Source organism: Brachyhypopomus gauderio, unplaced genomic scaffold (assembly GCF_052324685.1).
Source record: "Brachyhypopomus gauderio isolate BG-103 unplaced genomic scaffold, BGAUD_0.2 sc40, whole genome shotgun sequence".
In the NCBI taxonomy this organism is placed as follows: Eukaryota; Metazoa; Chordata; class Actinopteri; order Gymnotiformes; family Hypopomidae; genus Brachyhypopomus; species Brachyhypopomus gauderio.
In genome coordinates this window covers 2,735,270-2,754,512 of record NW_027506868.1, presented here as the reverse complement: position 1 = coordinate 2,754,512, position 19,243 = coordinate 2,735,270, and the positions used below count along the sequence as shown (strand labels likewise).

Here is a 19,243-nt window from a genome sequence, read left to right as displayed (position 1 = left end):
TCAAAATCCCCCATCTTTATTTCATCCATACACATCTGTACACCATTCAAGTCACTGCACAGGTGGATGGGAATATAATTTCTTTTTTAAAGACACGACAACAAACATAACTCATAAATCATGTCTGCCAACACTTTCTGAAACTGTACAAAATTTACAATACTTAAAACTCAAAAGTTTAGAGGCAACAAATGACATTTGTTTGTTGTTTTTGTTTATCTTGTTGACTCATTCAGCTCCAGATGCTTAATCATATTTTTTCATAAGCTGTGATTAAAAATATAATTGAATGCTTATAAACAAAAGGTTTTTCCTGTGATTTTTTCATTTAAACTTCTTTCTGTATTATCACCTTGTTTTTTTCCATCTTTAAGTGAGCTGTGTTCATCATGCAGACTTCTGCACATGTCTGTTGTCTTCTCGGTTAAGCAGTGCTTCATGGATGCAGCTACACAAGTGTGTTTACAGTCTAATACTGATTCTCATTGATTTTACACTTTAATTCTGATCTACATTGAGTTTACACTTTAATTCGGACCGGCAGTGGGAATGTTTGCAGGCTGATGCTGAACTGTATATAAAGCCCTGCCCCTTAGCCCTGGCCAATCAGAGTGAGGAAGAACTCCTGCGTCATGTCTTCTCACACTGTGTGCTTGCTCTGTAAAATTTTCTGTATATGTTTTTTGATTCCATAACAAACACATTTGCCTGGTCAGCAAAATAACATGGAGGACATAAATCATTCTTTAGAATATGAGATGTGTGTGTCTGAGGGGTAGAGTGTGTGAGTGTGTGTGTGTCTGAGGGGTAGCGTGTGTGTCTGAGGGGTAGTGTGTGTGTGTGTGTGTGTGTGTGTGTGTGTGAGTGTGTGTGTGTGTCTGAATGGTAGTGTGTGTGTGTAAGGGTGTATGTCTGAGGGGTAAAGTGTGTGTGTCTGAGGGGTATTGTGTGTGTGTCTTGATACCTCAGGAGGTACTGCAAAAAATAAGGAAATGCACATTAATAAAATGGGGCTCGGGTTGGATACTCACACGCACTTCAGTCTACTCTCGATCAGTCCCATTAACACAGAGTGATAAAAGCATCACTTTTTGAAACAGAATGGGTCATGTGTTTGCATGTACAGACCAAAACCTGTCAACCCAAAATCTCTGTGATCCTGATCCCATGAGACCTCAGTATTACGCCTCCAGTACAAAAGGTTGGTCAGTATGAAAAACCTGTGTTGATATGAAGGGTCCACTTGTGCCACTGCTGTAGTCTCTCTCTCTCTCTCTCTCTCACACACACACACTCACTCACTCACTCATCTATAGATGGCTTTGTTTGGTCAGGACAGGAGTTAAAGTGCTTGACCCATCAGAAGGCTTCATGACTGTGATCATTTTGAAACATGCATGGACAGCCTCCTTTTTCGGAGACACGGGCAGCACTACTGTTGCGTAGCTCGGAGCTTCAGCTGTCCAGATTCATGCCACAAATTGCTGAATCCAGTTTTAAGATTGAACACAAATAAAACTTATTTATGTTACAGTGGATCCTGAAGTGTAGGGGACCTGCTCATTTGTGCAGCAGAGCGCTGACCCTCCACCACGGGGCCTCCTGGCTCCTCACAACACCCTCATCCTCTCTGCCCTCCAGAGGTTCCTTTGTGTAAATTTCCAAGACCACGATTTCCAGTATGATCTTTGACCTTAGAACTGAGAGTGGTCCATTTCATCCAACCAGGAAGCAGGGCTCGTCGGGAAGTCTGGGTATCCCGTACTGCTGCCCGTGGAGAGGTCAGAGGTCGGCCCCCCCGTCATGGCTCTGAGTGCCTGGCTGACTGCAGGTGCCCCCCCCGCCAGTGGAAGGCCATCTAAGCTGAAGGCCAGGCTGTTGAGGAGTGGGGTGTGGGCGGCCAGCGAGCTGACGGATGATGGGGACTGGGGCAGACCGTAGGGGCTTCCTGCACGCAGCTCCGCATACGGCTGACCTGCTGCTTCCAGCGGGAAGTTTGCGTTCAACACATTTCCACTGGAGATATCTCCAACGCTCCCATACAAGCTGTTAGTGTGACCCAGGTCTGACAGGATCTGCTCCTCTGTAGACAACAACAACAAACCACAGCAGAGTAACCATAATATACCAACTACAGTACAAGGGGAAATGGTACAAATGAGCTTACATCATTGAACATTTAGTATTAATGATATATCATATTGATGTATAAGTTTACAATGTATAGTACCTGTTTTTAAACAGAAGGAAGTACTTCTAAGCCTGTAGTTTATAGACAGTATATACATCTATAGAAATAGGCAAGTTATAGGCCCACAGAGCCAGGTTGCCAGAGCCTCTGATTTACTGCTATCTGAGTCTGTGGGCTTGCTGTGGAAACCCTGCACTGTGTTTGTCCCAGTGCCTGTTTCAGGAACACTGCTCCAACATGCTTTCTGTCTAATTCACTAAAAGCTTCACTTAATTTATAGTTTGGTTGGCTTTTTCATTTCTCATAAACCTCGCCTTTTAAAAGTGGAGGTAGAATTTAATGGGTTCCCTAAACCAACTCACAAAGACCAAATAAAAATATTGTGGATTCCAAAACCTTCTGTTGTCAGTCAGCTTTTCACTGAGGAGCAAGAAAATGAATAAGTCTGAGTAGGGCTATGTGAGAGTATTAATTAGCAGGAGCATGAGTGAGGAAGAGTATGAATGAGAAGTAGGAGTGAGGAGTATAAGTGAGGAGTATGAGTGAGGAAGAGTATAAGTGAGGAATATGAGTGAGGAGTATTAGTGAATAGTATGAGTGAGGAGGAGTATGAGTGAGCAGGAGTATGAGTGAATAGTATGAGTGAGGAGGAGTATGAGTGAGGAGTATAAGTGAGGAGTATATGTGAGGAGTATGAGTGAAGAGGAGAATAAGTGAGGAGTATGAGTGAAGAGGAGTATGAGTGAATAGTATGAGTGAGGAGGAGTATGAGTGAGAAGGAGTATAAGTGAGGAATATGAGTGAGGAGTATGAGTGAGGAGGAGTATTAGTGAATAGTATGAGTGAGGAGGAGTATGAGTGAGGAGTATAAGTGAGGAGTATGAGGGAGGAGTATGAGTGAGGAGGAGAATAAGTGAGGAGTATAACTGAGGAATATGAGTGAGGAGTATGAGTGAGGAGTATGAGTGAGGCGGAGTATGAGTGAGGCGGAGTATCAGTGCGGAGTATGAGTGAGGAGTATGAGCAGGGGCGTTCCCTGGCAGTCGTTAATTTGATACTCTTATCGGGCGATATAAAAATTATAGCCGTTAATCTATTCTTAAAGTTGGGTTGGGAACTGGGTCAAAATGGGTAAGCAAACTATGATGACTTTCAACTTGATAGTTTAGCTCGGCTGTATTCCTAACCAAATTGCACAGTAGGGGCGAGAACGAGTTTTTAAACCTGTGAATTACAAATCGTACGTGTTTTTACATGGATGCAGCCACGAAGTCGCCAGGTTTGCTTCATGGAAAATTCATTTTTAGGAACGTAAAGTGTTACCGGAGCGGAGCTCGGAGCGGTCGTTTTCTGCATGGTCCTAGCGCTAGATTCGTCGCTATTTAAATATTTCTTTTTAACCGTTAAAACTACAGAGGACCAAAACTGACTTTTGAAAATTACGTCCGTGAGGTTAAATGTATTAAATGTTGGCTTACATTTAAAATATCATGTTTAGCTGAATAAACGTGTTATTTAATGTACAGTATGTAGGCTTACAAATTCATGTTTAACTGAATAAACCGTTGAACACGAGTAGCCTACATTTTATTGAGCATGTTTTTTTTTTCTTCAAGTATCAAAGTAGAACAGCTTCCTCAAGCAGTCATTGATGCATTTTGGAAACAGGAGATGAGCCCCTGGTCTAATGCACCCTCTGTATTAAGAAACCCTATCTGACTTTTAGTCATTACTTGGGTAGCACGCATATGAGCCATTTTAATATAGATTAATCTAGATTAATTTCAAGATTTCAGTGAGAAATTCCACTCGGTCCTGTTGGCACCCCGGGACGGGTAGTGACCTTGGAGGGGGCGTCTGTCACGTTGAGGACCCCGGCCCCTCCCTTTTGGGCGTGTGTAAACGTTGTCCACGTGCTTTGTCTGCGTCTGCGGAACTCTGTGGTGAAGGCTATGTTGTGTGAATAATGTGTCTCACATGTGAATCGTCTCGTAATCACATGGGGCTAATGTGGTCTGTCTATTTAATGTGCGCTCGCGCAGTGTCCTGTGCTCGTCGTTGTCTAAGGCGTACTCACACTTACTCACACGTACTCACACGTACTCACCCTTAGGGCGTACTCACACTAGGCTCTGTAATCCGGGCCCGGGCACGGTTGCCTGCCGAAGCACGGTTCGTTTGGCTAGTGTGAGCGCTCCAACCGTGCCCAGGCCCGGATCAGTTAACCGTGCTCGGGCCCGCTTGAAGAAGTGGGCCAGGGCACGATTCATGTGGACTCGGGCACGGTTCGCTTCTAGTGTGAGCGCTATCCGTGCCCGGGCCCGCTTGGTGCCTCGTGTGATTGGTTCATTTCGCTGGAACTTGAACATGACGTCAGTGATGCGATGCTCACGTTAAACAGTCATAGCGGCAAAGCGATTAGCAGACAATCGTTGTGTTAAATTATCGATAAATCTGTGCTTGCACCGTGTTTCTGCACTCCCAAAACGACTCCAAAAATACAATAAAAAGAGAATTGTGAACTCCATAGTTTTGTGCGAGCGCGCATTTTTCCAAATAAAGCGGCGTTGTGATGACGTAAGCGTGCTCGGGCCGGGTTGCTGAAGCCAGTGTGAGTGCAGGCCAGAGGGGGAGTGGGGAGGGGGGATAACCGGGCCCCAGCACGGAACGAGCAAACCGTGCCTAGTGTGAGTACGCCCTAAGTCTGCACGTTGTGTGAATCGTGTGTGTTGCTCGTGCGCTATTGCGCAATCTCTTTGTTATTAAAGTGACGTCTGCCTGGAAAGCAAGGATTCCCGTGTCTCGTCCTTCGCCCTGCCCGCGCGTCACTATATATATATATATATATATATATATATATATATATATATAGTATTGTTTTTTTCAATACGTACCCTGATTTATAATGTTTAAGGGCGTACTCACACTAGGCACGGTTTGCTGGTTCCGTGCTGGGGCCCGGTTATCCCCCCTCCCCACTCCCCCTCTGGCCTGCACTCACACTGGCTTCAGCAACCCGGCCCGAGCACGCTTACGTCATCACAACGCCGCTTTATTTGGAAAAATGCGCGCTCGCACAAAACTATGGAGTTCACAATTCTTTTTATTGTATTTTTGGAGTCGTTTTGGGAGTGCAGAGCAACAGATTTATCGATAATTTAACACAACGATTGTCTGCTAATCGCTTTGCCGCTATGACTGTTTAACGTGAGCATCGCATCACTGACGTCATGTTCGAGTTCCAGCGAAATGAACCAATCACACGAGGCACCAAGCGGGCCCGGGCACGGATAGCGCTCACACTAGAAGCGAACCGTGCCCGAGTCCACATGAATCGTGCCCTGGCCCACCTCTTCAAGCGGGCCCGAGCACGGTTAACTGATCCGGGCCTGGGCACGGTTGGAGCGCTCACACTAGCCAAACGAACCGTGCTTCGGCAGGCAACCGTGCCCGGGCCCGGATCACAGAGCCTAGTGTGAGTACGCCCTAACACTATAATATGGAGTTATTTTTTTTATTCAACAGATTTAAAATTTAACAAAGGGTGCACAAATTCTGCAGAATGACTGTTGGTGACCTAAAGATAGTGAGCTTTTACTAAAGGACATAGACCAGGTATATTCCAGGTTATACCAGGTTGAACATACTAACTATAACTACCTATAACATAACTAGCTATATAAGTTTTTTTTCTCAAACCTTCACTACCTAAGCTATCTAGGTTAACTAGCTAGATAGGTTAACTAACTAGGTTAGCTAACTAATTCCAAAGCTGACTAGTGACAAGCTGCATTTTCTTAAGCACACAGTGGGTTTGATCTGTGTGTTTTGATTCGGAGACGTGTGTTTTTAACCAGCTATCAGATAGCTCCACAAAGAATGTCATCACAGTTTACATAGTTAACTACCGTTACCTTTCTCCTTGAAAAAACGCCGTATATCCATTTTCTTTCACCGTCAGCTACCTGCAACCTGCTGCCAAAAATGGCTAGAGCGCATGTGCGCTCCCCCACGGGGGTGGGGGTGGGCTCTCCTCCGCGCCCGCAAAACCAGCAAGCTGATTGGCTGTTTCTCCTGAAAGGCGGAACTTTATCCTTGAAGCGGCACTATGATTGGCGTTAAGAGATTTCCAATTCTCACAGCAGCATTGGCCTCCTCATTAATAGTACAGCTGAGCGAAAAGGTTCGGGGCGACTGGATAATCATTCGGGGCTGAAGCCCACCCCAGGCGACGCCCCTGAGTATGAGTGAGGAGTATGAGTGAGGAGGAGAATAAGTGAGGAGTATAAGTGAGGAGTATGAGTGAAGAAGAGTATGAGTGATTAGTATGAGTGAGGAGTTTGAGTGAGGAGGAGTATGAGTGAGGAGGAGTATAAGTGAGGAGTATGAGTGAGGAGGAGAATAAGTGAGGAGTATAAGTGAGGAGTATGAGTGAGGAGTATAAGTGAGGAGTATATGTAAGGAGTATGAGTGAGGAGGAGTATGAGGGAAGAGTATGAGTGAGGAGGAGTATGAGATGTGTGGAGCTGCTCAGACCTCTGAAGCTGAGTTCACTGTCACTGAGGCCTCCATCTTCAGCAGAACTCTCCTTCTCCGCCTTATTGGAACCACGGCTGCGTTTGACATTTTTGTAGAACTGACCCCAGCGATGACGACCTGCATCCTTTTTCAGACGCTTCTCCTTTGCACGTCTGTTTTGGAACCAGACCTGCAGGGTACAGGTTACATACTATTTGAATTTTAAAATTACACTTTTGTCATTCAGTTTCCAATAAGCAAGTGAATCAGGGATCTGGGTACAGTGATGGAGCTGTGGTACATGGGTGGAGCTTCGTAGGGACACTAGTGGAGGGGGTGGAGCTTCGTAGGGACACTAGTGGACAGGGTGGAGCTTACTAGGGACACTAGTGGAAGGGGTGGAGCTTTGTAGGGACGCTTGTGCTGTGGATGGGGCTTAGTAGGGACGCTTGTGGAGGGAGTGGAGCTTGCGGCTCACCTGCACCACGCGCATATCCAGGCCTGTCTCAGAAGAGAGCTGCTCTCGGACGTGCCTGGCCGGTTTGGGTGAGTTCTTGTAGGCGCTCTTCAGGGTTTCCAGCTGTTTGGCTGTGATAGTGGTGCGTGGGCGTTTAGCTCCTGTCTCTGAATCATCTGGAACAGGAAAGCCACATGAATGCTTTACTGAACTCCACCCAGGGCCAGACACACGACACCACATAAGAGACGTTTTATAGGACATAAGGACAGCAAACAAAGGGAATTTAAACTACACAGATTATCCTTTAAACTACACATTTTTATTGTAACGTGGTTTCGCTCATCCTTGATCCCAAACATATATGTGAGGATATATGTGAAGATATATGTAAGGATATGTGAGGATATATGTGAGGATATGTGAGGATATATGTGAAGATATACGTGAAGATATATGTGAGGATATATGTGAAGATGCACTACCGTTCAAAAGTTTGGGGTCACTTAGAAATGTTCTTATTTTTGAAAGAAAAGCAGTTTTTTTTTCAATTTAGCTAACATTAAATGCATCAAAAAATACACTCTATACATTATTAATGTGGTAAATGACTATTCTAGCTGTAAACGTCTGGTTTTTAATGCAATATCTACATAGATGTATGGAGACCCATTTCCAACAACCATCACTCCAGTGTTCTAATGTTACATTGTGTTTGCTAACTGTGTAAGGAGGCTTGTGCAAGTAGGTTAGCACAGCTGAAAACAGTTTTGCTGATTAGAGAAGCTATAAAACTGACCTTCCTTTAAGCTAGTTGAGAATCTGGAGCATTACAATTGTTGGTTCAATTAAACTCACAAAATGGCCAGAAAAAGACAACTTTCAATTGAAACTCGACAGTCTATTCTTGTTCTGAGAAATGAAGGCTATTCCATGCGAGACATTGCCAAGAAACTGAAGATTTCCTACAATGGTGTGTACTACTCCCTTCAGAGGAGAGCACAGATAGGCTCTAACCAGAGTAGAAGGAGAAGTGGAAGGCCCCGCTGCACAACTGAGCAAGAAGACAAGTACATTAGAGTCTCAATTTTGAGAAATCGACGCCTCACAGGTCCTCAACTGGCAGCTTCATTAAATAGTACCCGCAAAACGCCAGTGTCAACGTCTACAGTGAAGAGGCGACTCTGGGATGCTGGCCTTCAGGGCAGAGTGGCAAAGAAAAAGCCATATCTGAGACTGGCTAATAAAAGAAAAAGATTAATATGGGCAAAAGAACACAGACATTGGACAGAGGAAGATTGGAAAAAGTGTTATGGACAGACTAATCAAAGTTTGTGGTGTTTGGATCACACAGATGAACATTTGTGAGACGCAGAACAACTGAAAAGATGCTGGATGAGTGCCACCATCTGTCAAACATGGTGGAGGTAATGTTATGGTCTGGGGTTGCTTTGGTGCTGGTAAAGTGGGAGATTTGTACAAGGTAAAAGGGATTTTGAATAAGGAAGGCTATCACTCCATTTTGCAACACCATGCCATACCCTGTGGACAGCGCTTGATTGGAGCCAATTTCATCCTGCAACAGGACAATGACCCAAAGCACACCTCCAAATTATGCACAAACTATTTAGAGAAGAAGCAGGCAGCTGGTGTTTTATCGGTAATGGAGTGGCCAGCGCAGTCACCAGATCTCAACCCCATTGAGCTGTTGTGGGAGCAGCTTGACCGAATGGTACGAAAAAAGTGCCCATCAACCCAATCAAACTTGTGGGAGCGGCTTCTGGAAGCATGGGGTGAAATTTCTCCAGATTACCTCAGCAAATTAACAGCTAGAATGCCAAAGGTCTGCAATGCTGTAATTGCTGCTAAGGGAGCATTCTTTGACAAAACCAAGTTTAAAGTAGAAAATTATTTCAAATTAAAAAAAAAAAAACATTATTTCTACCTTGTCAATGTCTGGACTATATTTCTATTTTTTTCTATATTTCTTTTTTGCAACTCATTTGATAAATAAAAGTGAGATTTCAGGGAAAACACAAAATTGTCTAGGTGACCCCAAACTTTTGAACGGTAGTGTATATGTGAGGATATGTGAAGATATATGTCAGGATATGTCAGGATGATATGGTTGTGATTTTAATATCCCCTCCATTTTCTAACTTAATTTTTAATAAAGTGTTTGTGATTAGGAGTAATGATCATTTTCTCAAATAAACTGTAGCCAGGGCCGGCGCCACGGTGGGGCGAAGGGGGGCGTCGCCCCCTCAGGTGAGGTGTCCCGCCCCCTCAACGTAAATAATAAGACCAGGGTTGCAACTACATACTTTCTGAGGTGTATGCAAACATACTATCGGCGCCCCCCGCACTCCACCCCCACCCCCCACCAACTCGGCAAATAATTTTCTGGCATCAATTTGGCGCCCCCTTAATGCCACAGGATTTTAAAAATAGGTTGCCATTATTATATTGTTTATAAATACATGTTTTATCATGTTTGTAAAGTATTTAATGATATTACATTAATACTCTAAACCACTTAACAGTCATGTCATTAAAGAGACACCAACAGTCATTAGCATTAAAGATGAAAAGATGAACACCCTCAGAAAATCACACCATCCAGACATGGAATGAGGGTGTTTATAAGGTATGTGTGTGTGTGTTGATTTGGGAATGTAAAAATGTGGGGCCACATGTCACGTGGGCTTCCTGTACTGTCGTGAGTCATGTGCTGAATCAGATTAAATCAAGCAGAATACTAAACATTACATTTGCCTGCAGTGGCCTGTTTGACACAGGTGACTACGGTTTGCATAATTACATTTTTTTACGACTGCTAATATGCATTTCCCAATACTTGAGATACATTGTCAAAACTCTAAACACAGCAACACATTTATCTCATACAAATAGCCAAATAGTTAATATCCTGTTCTTAGTTAGTTCATTTTTATGGTAATCTGCTTCGTTTGGACTTTTTTTTTCAAATGTACATTTTTGGCAACATACTGTCTACACAATGGGTGATATTTACTGTTAGGTACTACATGGAATGTAGATTAGTCAGTAACAGTTTTGCAGTAAAGGTTATATTTTACTGTATTAGGGACATTACTGTAAATTGTGGCCTAACCCAAAAATGTATTACCATAATTGTAAACATAATTAGCCATGGTCCCATATGTGTAAAAATACACTTACACAAAAAAAGCCACACAAGGGGGAAAAACAGGATACAAAACTGAACAGTATTGTTACGTGTAATCTAAACGGTCTTCAGCAGTTGGCCACATGTTTTCATCCACATCACATCTGATGTTAGACCTTGCCATGCACCTGGGATAGAAAAGCTTGGTATGCCTTATTCACCCCTGGCAGTCTTCAGATGAAATGTCTCTGCAGCCGGGATCTGTTGCATCCAGGAGGGACATTTGGACATGGGGCAGATGATCATACACCTTCCACCTCCAGACTGAAAAAAGTTCCTTAGTGGGGTTGAGGAAAGGCGAGTAGGGCAGGAGGAAAAGGGACATCACTCTTGAATGGTCTGTAAACCAGTTTGTGATGACACGAGAATGACAGAATGTTACACTGTCACATCTCAAATGCGTTTCCTCCCACCTGTTCCATTTCTGCTTCTGGAACCAGTTGTTGGTAGAGTTCATTCAAAAACGAAAGAACAAGGTCACTGGGGACCAATCTGGCATTTGTGAAGGACCAAATCAGCACTTGAGATTGCAGGACAAATTGTTATATTTGCTCCTCTCTCACCCGGTATATTACTGTACTTCATTTTATGTCATTGATCTATATGTGCAAAAAATATGTATTACAGTAATAGCTTTTCAGCTGCCTTTGTTTTTTGCAGAACTTTGCATTTTATACAATATTTAAGGTTTTGAACCTTCGGTTTTCATTTTTGACATGCTGTGTGCAAGCAATTGTAAATAAGACAAAAATGATCCAGAATTTTGTTATTGGATAACCTTGTGTGTATAGAAAATGTAAGCATTATAGAAACATGTAAAATGACTGCATTTGTGCCAAAACAACATGAATTGTACTAATTGTATAGCCACTGAAAACTGATGTTGTGTTCACTGTGTTTAGAGTTTTGAAAGTGTGACTACAGATTGGACAAACGCATTTTAGCAGTTGTAAAAAACTGTAAAAGATAGCTCTTAGAAAGAAGCAGTGACAATAATATAACAACCCAAAAGACACAACCTGGGTATAAGCCAGAGGGAAACTTTACCTCCACAGATGAATGATTCATTATAGCAAAAAGAAATGTCTGTGTTCGGCGGAGGTTTGAGAGGGCGTCTCTCAATTGTCTACTGTGTATGTGTGTGTGTCTATGTGTGTGTGTGTGTGTGTGGTGTATGGAAAATCTGCATTTGTGTGAGGGTTTTGTGTAGGCCTGTGTTGAAAAAATCGATTTTCCGATTCAGAATCGATTCGCATATGATGATCTGATAATCGATTCGTACGTCCAAAGATCGATTTTTTTAGTGAACTTTTACCCCGCCTCATCACTGAATTCACGCAGGCGCGCTCGGTCTAACTAACTGTAAAACAACATGGCGTCGGACAGTGACGGTAATGACGATAGTCAAATCGGCAATCTAAAAACAGAAGGACAGGTTATCCAGTGTCAGTGACTATTTACAGTTAGTCCATGTCACTGACAGTTTACCCAGTGTTTTTACAGTTTAAAAAAGTTGGAAATGTTCTTGTAACGTTGGGCGCAAGGCGATGGACACAGAATCCTTTGCACTTTCCAAATCGTTACGTTTATTACATTTACCGAAGCGCAGACAGCGCACATAAAACACGTTTACATAGAACATGTGTGACTCAAACAAGACGAGCACAGGATGCTGCACGAACGCACATTAAATAGACAAACCACACAAACCCCCAGTGATGACGAGACGAGCCACAGGTGAGACCAGTGACTGTATATACGGTCTCTGGGTGAGACTTATCACAAGACTCACCCGCACCCACGGAGACGATAGACGATTAGACGCAGACAACGTTAACACGCGCCCAAAAGGGAGGGGTCGGGGACCGTAACGTGACAGTTCTGTTCTTATATTCGCACTTTAAAGAAAAATACACGTTTACATTTTATACTTTCAGTTTATTAAGTGTGAGCACTTTTAAAATAAAAATGCATTTGGTAGCAACAGCTTTTGGGTGAATTCTTAATTATTTCAATCATAATAATAATGCACTGGTTAGTGTCCCAGTAGGAGTCCACTGTTGCAGATATAGACACCTCAAAGATGTCCTCTGTTTATTGTCCTGGATTACCTTTCTTGAAGGTAGATTTATGATGACCCTTTTCACCAGTCTTCCAGCCATCAGTAACTACCAACTACCAGTAACTATTTGCTGATTAATATCGATATAATACTAGTTTTAACATGTTGCTTTTGTACATAGTCAGGAAACAGCTCAAATACATTTTTAATAACACTAAACCCCGAATTGGATAGAATCAATTAAATCAGATTAAATCAAAATAAATCGATTCTTAATCTTCAGAATCGGAATTGGATCGATTCTTGGAATTTGAATCGATACCCAGCCCTAGTTTTGTGTGGGGTGTTTGTGTGAGGGTTTTATGTGGGGTGTTTGTGTGAGGTGTTTGTGTGGGGTCTTTGTGTGAAGGTTTTGTGTGAGGGTTTTGTGTGAGGGGGGTATGACGACTCTGATACTGTATACGGGGTGAGTCTGAAAGTGATCACATAGTACCAGTCGATATGTCCCTGAGAGTATAAATCTCTTCAAAATGGCAGTCATGGCCTCTGCCGTAAGCCTAAACATAATCAATCAGGACCTGTCGCTGTCTCCATAAAGACTCGTGTTGACGCAAGCAGAGCACTGCACTGGAATCAAAGGGTTAGACCAGGGTCTGTATTAAGACCCTCACACACCACTGCACTGGAATCAAAGGGTTAGACCAGGGTCTGTATTAAGACCCTCACACACCACTGCACTGGAATCAGAGGGTTAGACCAGTGTCTGCATTAAGACCCTCACACACCACTATACTGGAATCAGAGGGTTAGGACAGTGTCTGTATTAAGACCCTCACACACCACTGCACTGAAATCAGAGGGTTAGGCCAGTGTCTGTATTAAGACCCTCACACACCACTGCACTGGAATCAGAGGGTTAGGCCAGTGTCTGTATTAAGACCCTCACACACCACTGCACTGGAATCAGAGGGTTAGGCCAGTATCTGTATTAAGACCCTCACACACCACTGCATTGGAATTAGAGGGTTAGACCAGCGTCTGTATTAAGACCCTCACACACCACTGCACTGGAATCGAGCATGATCGTTTGCTCTGTCTTAGTTGTTGTAAAACAGGAAGTTAATATGTTTTTGTGTGTCTGGATTATTGTAAAAAGGGACGAGAACATCACAGAACGTCACTTTCTCCCTCATTCTCCCTCGCAGCTTTCTGCGTGCAAATGGACAGGAGCTCACACCACAGCGCCCCCTGTGGTCATGAACGTACACTGTACAGGCGGATAGACTTGGGAAAGCCAGTGAGCAGAGTGCTGTGGATAAATCAGTGAGGATTCCCACCGTTCTGCTTGGCTGTCTCATAGTCGGTTTTGCAGACGAGGCGCCCGTCCTCCATGAGGTAGAACTCGTCCCCCGTGTCCAGCTGTCTGCTGCACATCACACAGGAGAAGCAGTGGAGGTGGTAGACGAAGTCCTGCGCCTTCCGGACGACCTGTGACGGCGGGATGCCCTGCTGACACCACGCACACTTCGTTCCAAAACGTCTGGGCAGACAAACACCCTCGCTGGGATTAGTTCATGTTCAAACACTCTCACTGGGATTAGTTCATGTTCAAACACCCTCACTGTGATTAGTTCATGTTCAAAGACATACATACACTCAAATGAGTCCCAACACCCACACACATATAAGATGATTTTGTATTATATTTTATAACAGGTAGGCCTATGTGGGTGTCTATACTCCCACTGACACATATACACTGATCTTACTTAGGAGAAGCAATACAATCTTAAATGCTAACAACAACCTATTTTATAAAACTGTCAAACTCGTAGATAGTCTGAGAACCACCTTGTGACTGTTTATGGTTGCTAGATCCTCTAGATTTAACAAATAGCCTAGATAGAGAGAGAGAGAGAGAACGAGAGAGTGAGAACGAGAGAGCGAGAAAGAGAGCACGAGAGAGAGCAAGAGAAAGAGAAAGAGCGAGAGGGAGAGCACGAGAGAGAGAGAGAGAGAGAGGTTATGTCAGCCATGCAGCGGGTCTCAGGTCTCATAAAGCTCTTAGTCAGAATAGACTGTAAATCACAGAGCGGCACTGACTAAATAAACTCTCTTTTTGACCAAGGTGAAGTTTGTGCTCTACAGCATGGACCACCAACACACACACACACACACACACACACACACACACACACACACACACACACACACACACACACACACACACTCCTGTCCGTGACCCCCACCTTCCTCACCCTCGCCTCCATGCGCTAGGACGGGAGCTTTAACATTAAAAATCCGCCTTGTGTCCCCCGGGCAGGCTAATAACGTTAGCCTCCACTCTGAGTCTCCTAGCCTTTTACTTCTCATTGTAGCCTATGACATTAAACTCTCTCAAACATGATTTAGTAAAAGCCAGTACCGATCCTGTTTTGGACAAAAGTCAAACTTAATTTTATTCTTTAATGCTATGAGTTGTGGAGGTGGGGGAGGGTTCACTACTAAAAAAATGGATAGAGGAAAGGAGGAGAAGAAATGTAAAATTGCTGTCTCGTGGCTTGTTCCAAAGAGGCTAATGGTAAATTGAACTGGGAGGTCTGCAGTCGCGCTGCTGGTCCCGCTGGGCGTCACTTTCACACCTCACGAGGAGCAGCTCGCGCCACTAACACCGGCCCCGCGTCTGATTACACGCGCACCATCACGTGCCCCGCGTCTGATTACACGCGCAACATCACGTGCCGCGCGTCTGATTACACGCGCACCCTCACGTGCCTCAAACGTAACGGACGGTAATAACCCGATTCACTATTTATATTCCAGATCTGACGCCCAACGGCGCTACTCAGATTACCGGGACTGGCTGCGGTACCGACGCGTACACAGAACTGCAGGGAGATTACGTGGTCAGCTGTAAAAATGAGTTCGTAGAGTAACGATTTAATTCATTTGAGTTAATTCAAGTAGGCTATGCATTACCCTGACCCACAGACACGTGCAGGAGTGTGTGGAGAACTGCGCCTGTCTGCACCGTGTCCGTACCCAACACACTGGCATCACGCAGGGTTTTAAAAGAGAAAGTATTTCTCATAAAGTACCTGTCAAGCTGCTCTCATATTGGTTTAACCAAATAATACACATCTTTAAAAAAGGAATGGATATGAATATATTTGTACACGTACTTGAAGAAGTCTTCTTTGCAGTATACATTCCCCGCCCGTGAGAAACACTTGTCCGCCAGCTGCGTTTGGCAGTCCGCGCACTTCAGACACTTGGAATGCCAGTGTCGGTCCAACACCTTGAGGATGAACTTGTCCAAGATGTGCTGACTGCAGCCGGCGCACTGAGGAATCTCTGCGGAGGACACACACGGAACCAGAGCATCTTAACGTTTGCTGTTGAAAGATTCATCTTAAATGTGTCACTTCCAGTTAAATAAAGATAGATATTAAATAAAGGCGAAAATGAAATAAAGATAGATATTAAATAAACACTGCTCGGGTGTTTCCCCAGGTATTATGTGACTACTGTTTTATTATTATTATTATTATTATTATTATTATTATTATTATTAATAATAATAATAATAATAATAATAATAATACCAGCAACCGTGACAGATCCGATTTTAGTATTTCTCCTACATGTTTGGCATAAAATAACGTGCATAAGACATTGTGGTAAACAGGTAAGCAGTCGACATGTGTGGAAAGATGTCCATTTGTTTAGAATATAATCAATATCTCAGAACAACGGGCGAGGACAAGACGACACTGAGACTGAAATTGTATAAGTGACCCATTGAACCTCAGAAGAGCAGCACGCGGTACATTTTATTGAGAACATGAAATTCTCTCCAGCAAACCCAGAATGACGCCAAGAAAACAGAAGTTGATGCTACAAGCGTGTGCTTCTGTTATCACTGCAAGCCTACTGGACATGGGGAAACTACGATAATAACACCTGTAATAAACTACAATAATAATCCCTGTAATAAACTACAATATTAACTCCTATAATAAACTACAATAATAATCCTTGTAATAAACTATAATAATAATCCCTGTAATAAACTACAATATTAACTCCTATAATAAACTACAATAATAAATCTGTAATAAACTACAATAATAACTCCTATAATAAACTACAATAACTCCTATAATAAACTACAATAATAATCCCTGTAATAATCTACAATAATGACCCTGTAATAAACTACAATAACCCACATAATAAACTACAATAATAACCCTGTAATAAACTACAATAAGCCCTCTAATAAACTACAATAATAACTCATTTAATAAACTACAATAAGCCCTATAATAAACTACAATAATAACTCCTATAATAAACTACAATAACTCCTGTAATAAACTGCAATAATATCCTCTGAGTAATCTCTCCTATATTTCAAATAGAACTGCACATGTTCATGTTACATTTGCTTATTCATTAATTGTAGACGTAATTAAAAGATCCACAAATGAATATGTCAGCCTCTATGGCGAGCACGAGGAAGGGCCGGAAACTGCGCACGTGGCATCATGACCTTCCTTCATGAGTTCTGACCCTATTTTGCTATAAAACTCATTAAAGAGGGTTTTAAAATAGTATGTTTTCTCTTAATGTTAATCCGAGTTATTATTGAACACCTGCTTATTTTGGAAAAATCAGGCTGGAATGGCCAAAGTAATCACTGATGTTATTGTGCAAGGTTATTTTCATGTTTACGTGTGTATATTTATTTGTATTTAATGTTTGTTTATTTCTTTGTTTTTATATAATTTTAACATATACAATTATACCATTATTTTGCAAATAATTACTCACGTTATACCACATCCACATTATAATGGCGACGTTTAGATGTATAGTGAAAAGGCAGACATTGTTCATTTAAACCCTTCCTAACCAGAACTTACTCGGTGCTGATGTGGGTGCGGGGGTTCTGGGGTCCAAAATAATTTTTACTATATCTACTTAATTTACGTTTATGGAATACCAGTTTATAAAATATAGCTCTCTGACCAAATGCCTAAGATTGGTGTGATAATTCTACTGGCCTGCTGTACAGACCCCATGTTGTGATATAATCTCGCCCTCTACTCAACACTTTCCTTTATATTTGCTTAAACGCTCAGTGTTGCAGAACACGCCACACTTTAGCAAGGCCATCTGTACATCCCACAATCTATGAATAATTAGGTCAGGAATTCATCTATTTCATTCTTAACTACATTATCAGATTATATGGAGCTAACGTGAGAACTGATGCAAAGACAACAGGCAATTGTTCTTTAAATTGCTCTGATATTTATGCAAAGTTCGCAATTTAAACATTGCAAAACACAGGCAGGTTTTAATCCCAGTGTATAGAATACGATAAGATATTATTTTATTAGTCCCACACCGGGGACATTTACAATAAATATATTCACATCACTTATCTAAAGCCTATTCATTTAAAAAAATCGGTTTTGATTTTTTTTAGTTTATTTTACTTTACCCGCTTCGGTTTGCTATCATTACCTCCTTGTCTTATGTGGTGGAATTTAGATTCTAAATCCTAAAACTAACTTGCTTACTGGAGTTGATGTAGGCCACATCCTAAATTGGTCTGACTCGATCCGTTAAATATACTGTACAAAACCAGCGTGATTCCGATTATTCATATCTATGAATAACGCTTCTGACACGCAATTTTACTTACATTTTAAAATTAATATAATTCGGAGATCTTTCTCTCTTCCTGGGTTTGCGCTGTGCAGAATTAATCACGCTTACTGATTTAATATATTAAACGTATCACAATCACCAGCATGTGAAAGCACCGTTAAATTATTATTGAAACAGCAAAAATCATCAAAAGTCCAGATAAAACCTTCCTGCGCTCGGACCCTAACCTGCCATTACCACTGCACTACTGTCTGACCCACGACTTTAATATTAGTGCTCGCGCAGGCCTGCTGCAGCGCGAGCCTATTCCACCAAATTCTCTGATGAACTAATCAATAACACAAAGAGAAAAACGCCTTACGCTGCACTGGCACTCCGAGAATGTCCGGCAGACCCTTCACGGCGCTCTCGGCGGGTAAAACAGGTGCACCTTGCATCATTTTCATTCGTTCTGATGGAAGACGCACATGCAGGCTTGCGCGCGCAGGTCAGTGAGACACGAGTGTCTTACGGTGTCCTTTGCAGTCCTCGCGCTAGTGATTATCCTGGCCAAATTCACGGGCGCTCGCGAACTGGGGCTGCGATCTGGATCACACAAACCGCTTGATTCATTCACATTGCAGGGGTGGGTGTGACGTCATCTGCCCCAGAAGCGCCGCGCGGGGGCCAATGGGCGTCCACAGCTGCCACGGCGGGGCGGGAGGGACCCGGCTGGCGCGTGCAGGTGAGCAGAGAGAGCAATAAGGAAGTAATGACGACACGAACGCGGCTCGCGAGGCGGGACTGTCGCGGCATCACGTATAAACCCCGAGCGCGCGCCGTTATGTACGCCAGGAACCCCACATGTTTTGTTAAATTTGAATTAAAACCATCACTGGACAGGCACAGTTTATAGGATTAGACAGAAGTGCAGCATGTTTGAATACAATAGTTCTGACGAATTTATATTTAAATATTCAATAAATCGGACAATGTGAATAGTCTCTTTTTTTAATTGTAGGTATAAACTACTCAAACATAAACGCGCATTTTCAATCACGTCCTCGGGACTTTTCGACTACAAAATAGACTGAGAAAATGTTAAAAATCCATGAAGCTTAGCAGCGTTTCGGGTGTGTGTGCTAG

At 42.8% G+C, this 19,243-nt stretch overlaps 1 protein-coding gene across 1 annotated transcript; it reads right to left on the bottom strand.

The window, feature by feature from the left end:
• Positions 1–18,682, bottom strand: lhx4 (LIM homeobox 4). Its single transcript, XM_076985444.1, has 6 exons — positions 18,480–18,682; positions 15,619–15,790; positions 13,774–13,976; positions 7,188–7,342; positions 6,728–6,899; positions 1–2,083 (listed from the first exon to the last, which is right to left on the bottom strand). Exons 1-6 carry the CDS (start codon positions 18,562–18,564, stop codon positions 1,695–1,697), a joined length of 1,176 nt encoding a protein of 391 aa, XP_076841559.1. The 5' UTR covers positions 18,565–18,682; the 3' UTR covers positions 1–1,694.
• Between the last annotated feature and the right edge of the window lie 561 nt (positions 18,683–19,243).

Excerpts from the sequence above, each read along its gene's own strand:
- lhx4 (XM_076985444.1), bottom strand. The coding sequence starts at position 18,564 with ATGAAAATGATGCAAGGTGCACCTGTTTTACCCGCCGAGAGCGCCGTG. Across the intron at positions 13,977-15,618 it reads TGCAAAGAAGACTTCTTCAA|ACGTTTTGGAACGAAGTGTG; the intron begins GTACGTGTACAA and ends TTGTCTGCCCAG. Across the intron at positions 2,084-6,727 it reads CAGTGAACTCAGCTTCAGAG|AGGAGCAGATCCTGTCAGAC; the intron begins GTCTGAGCAGCT and ends TGTTGTCTACAG.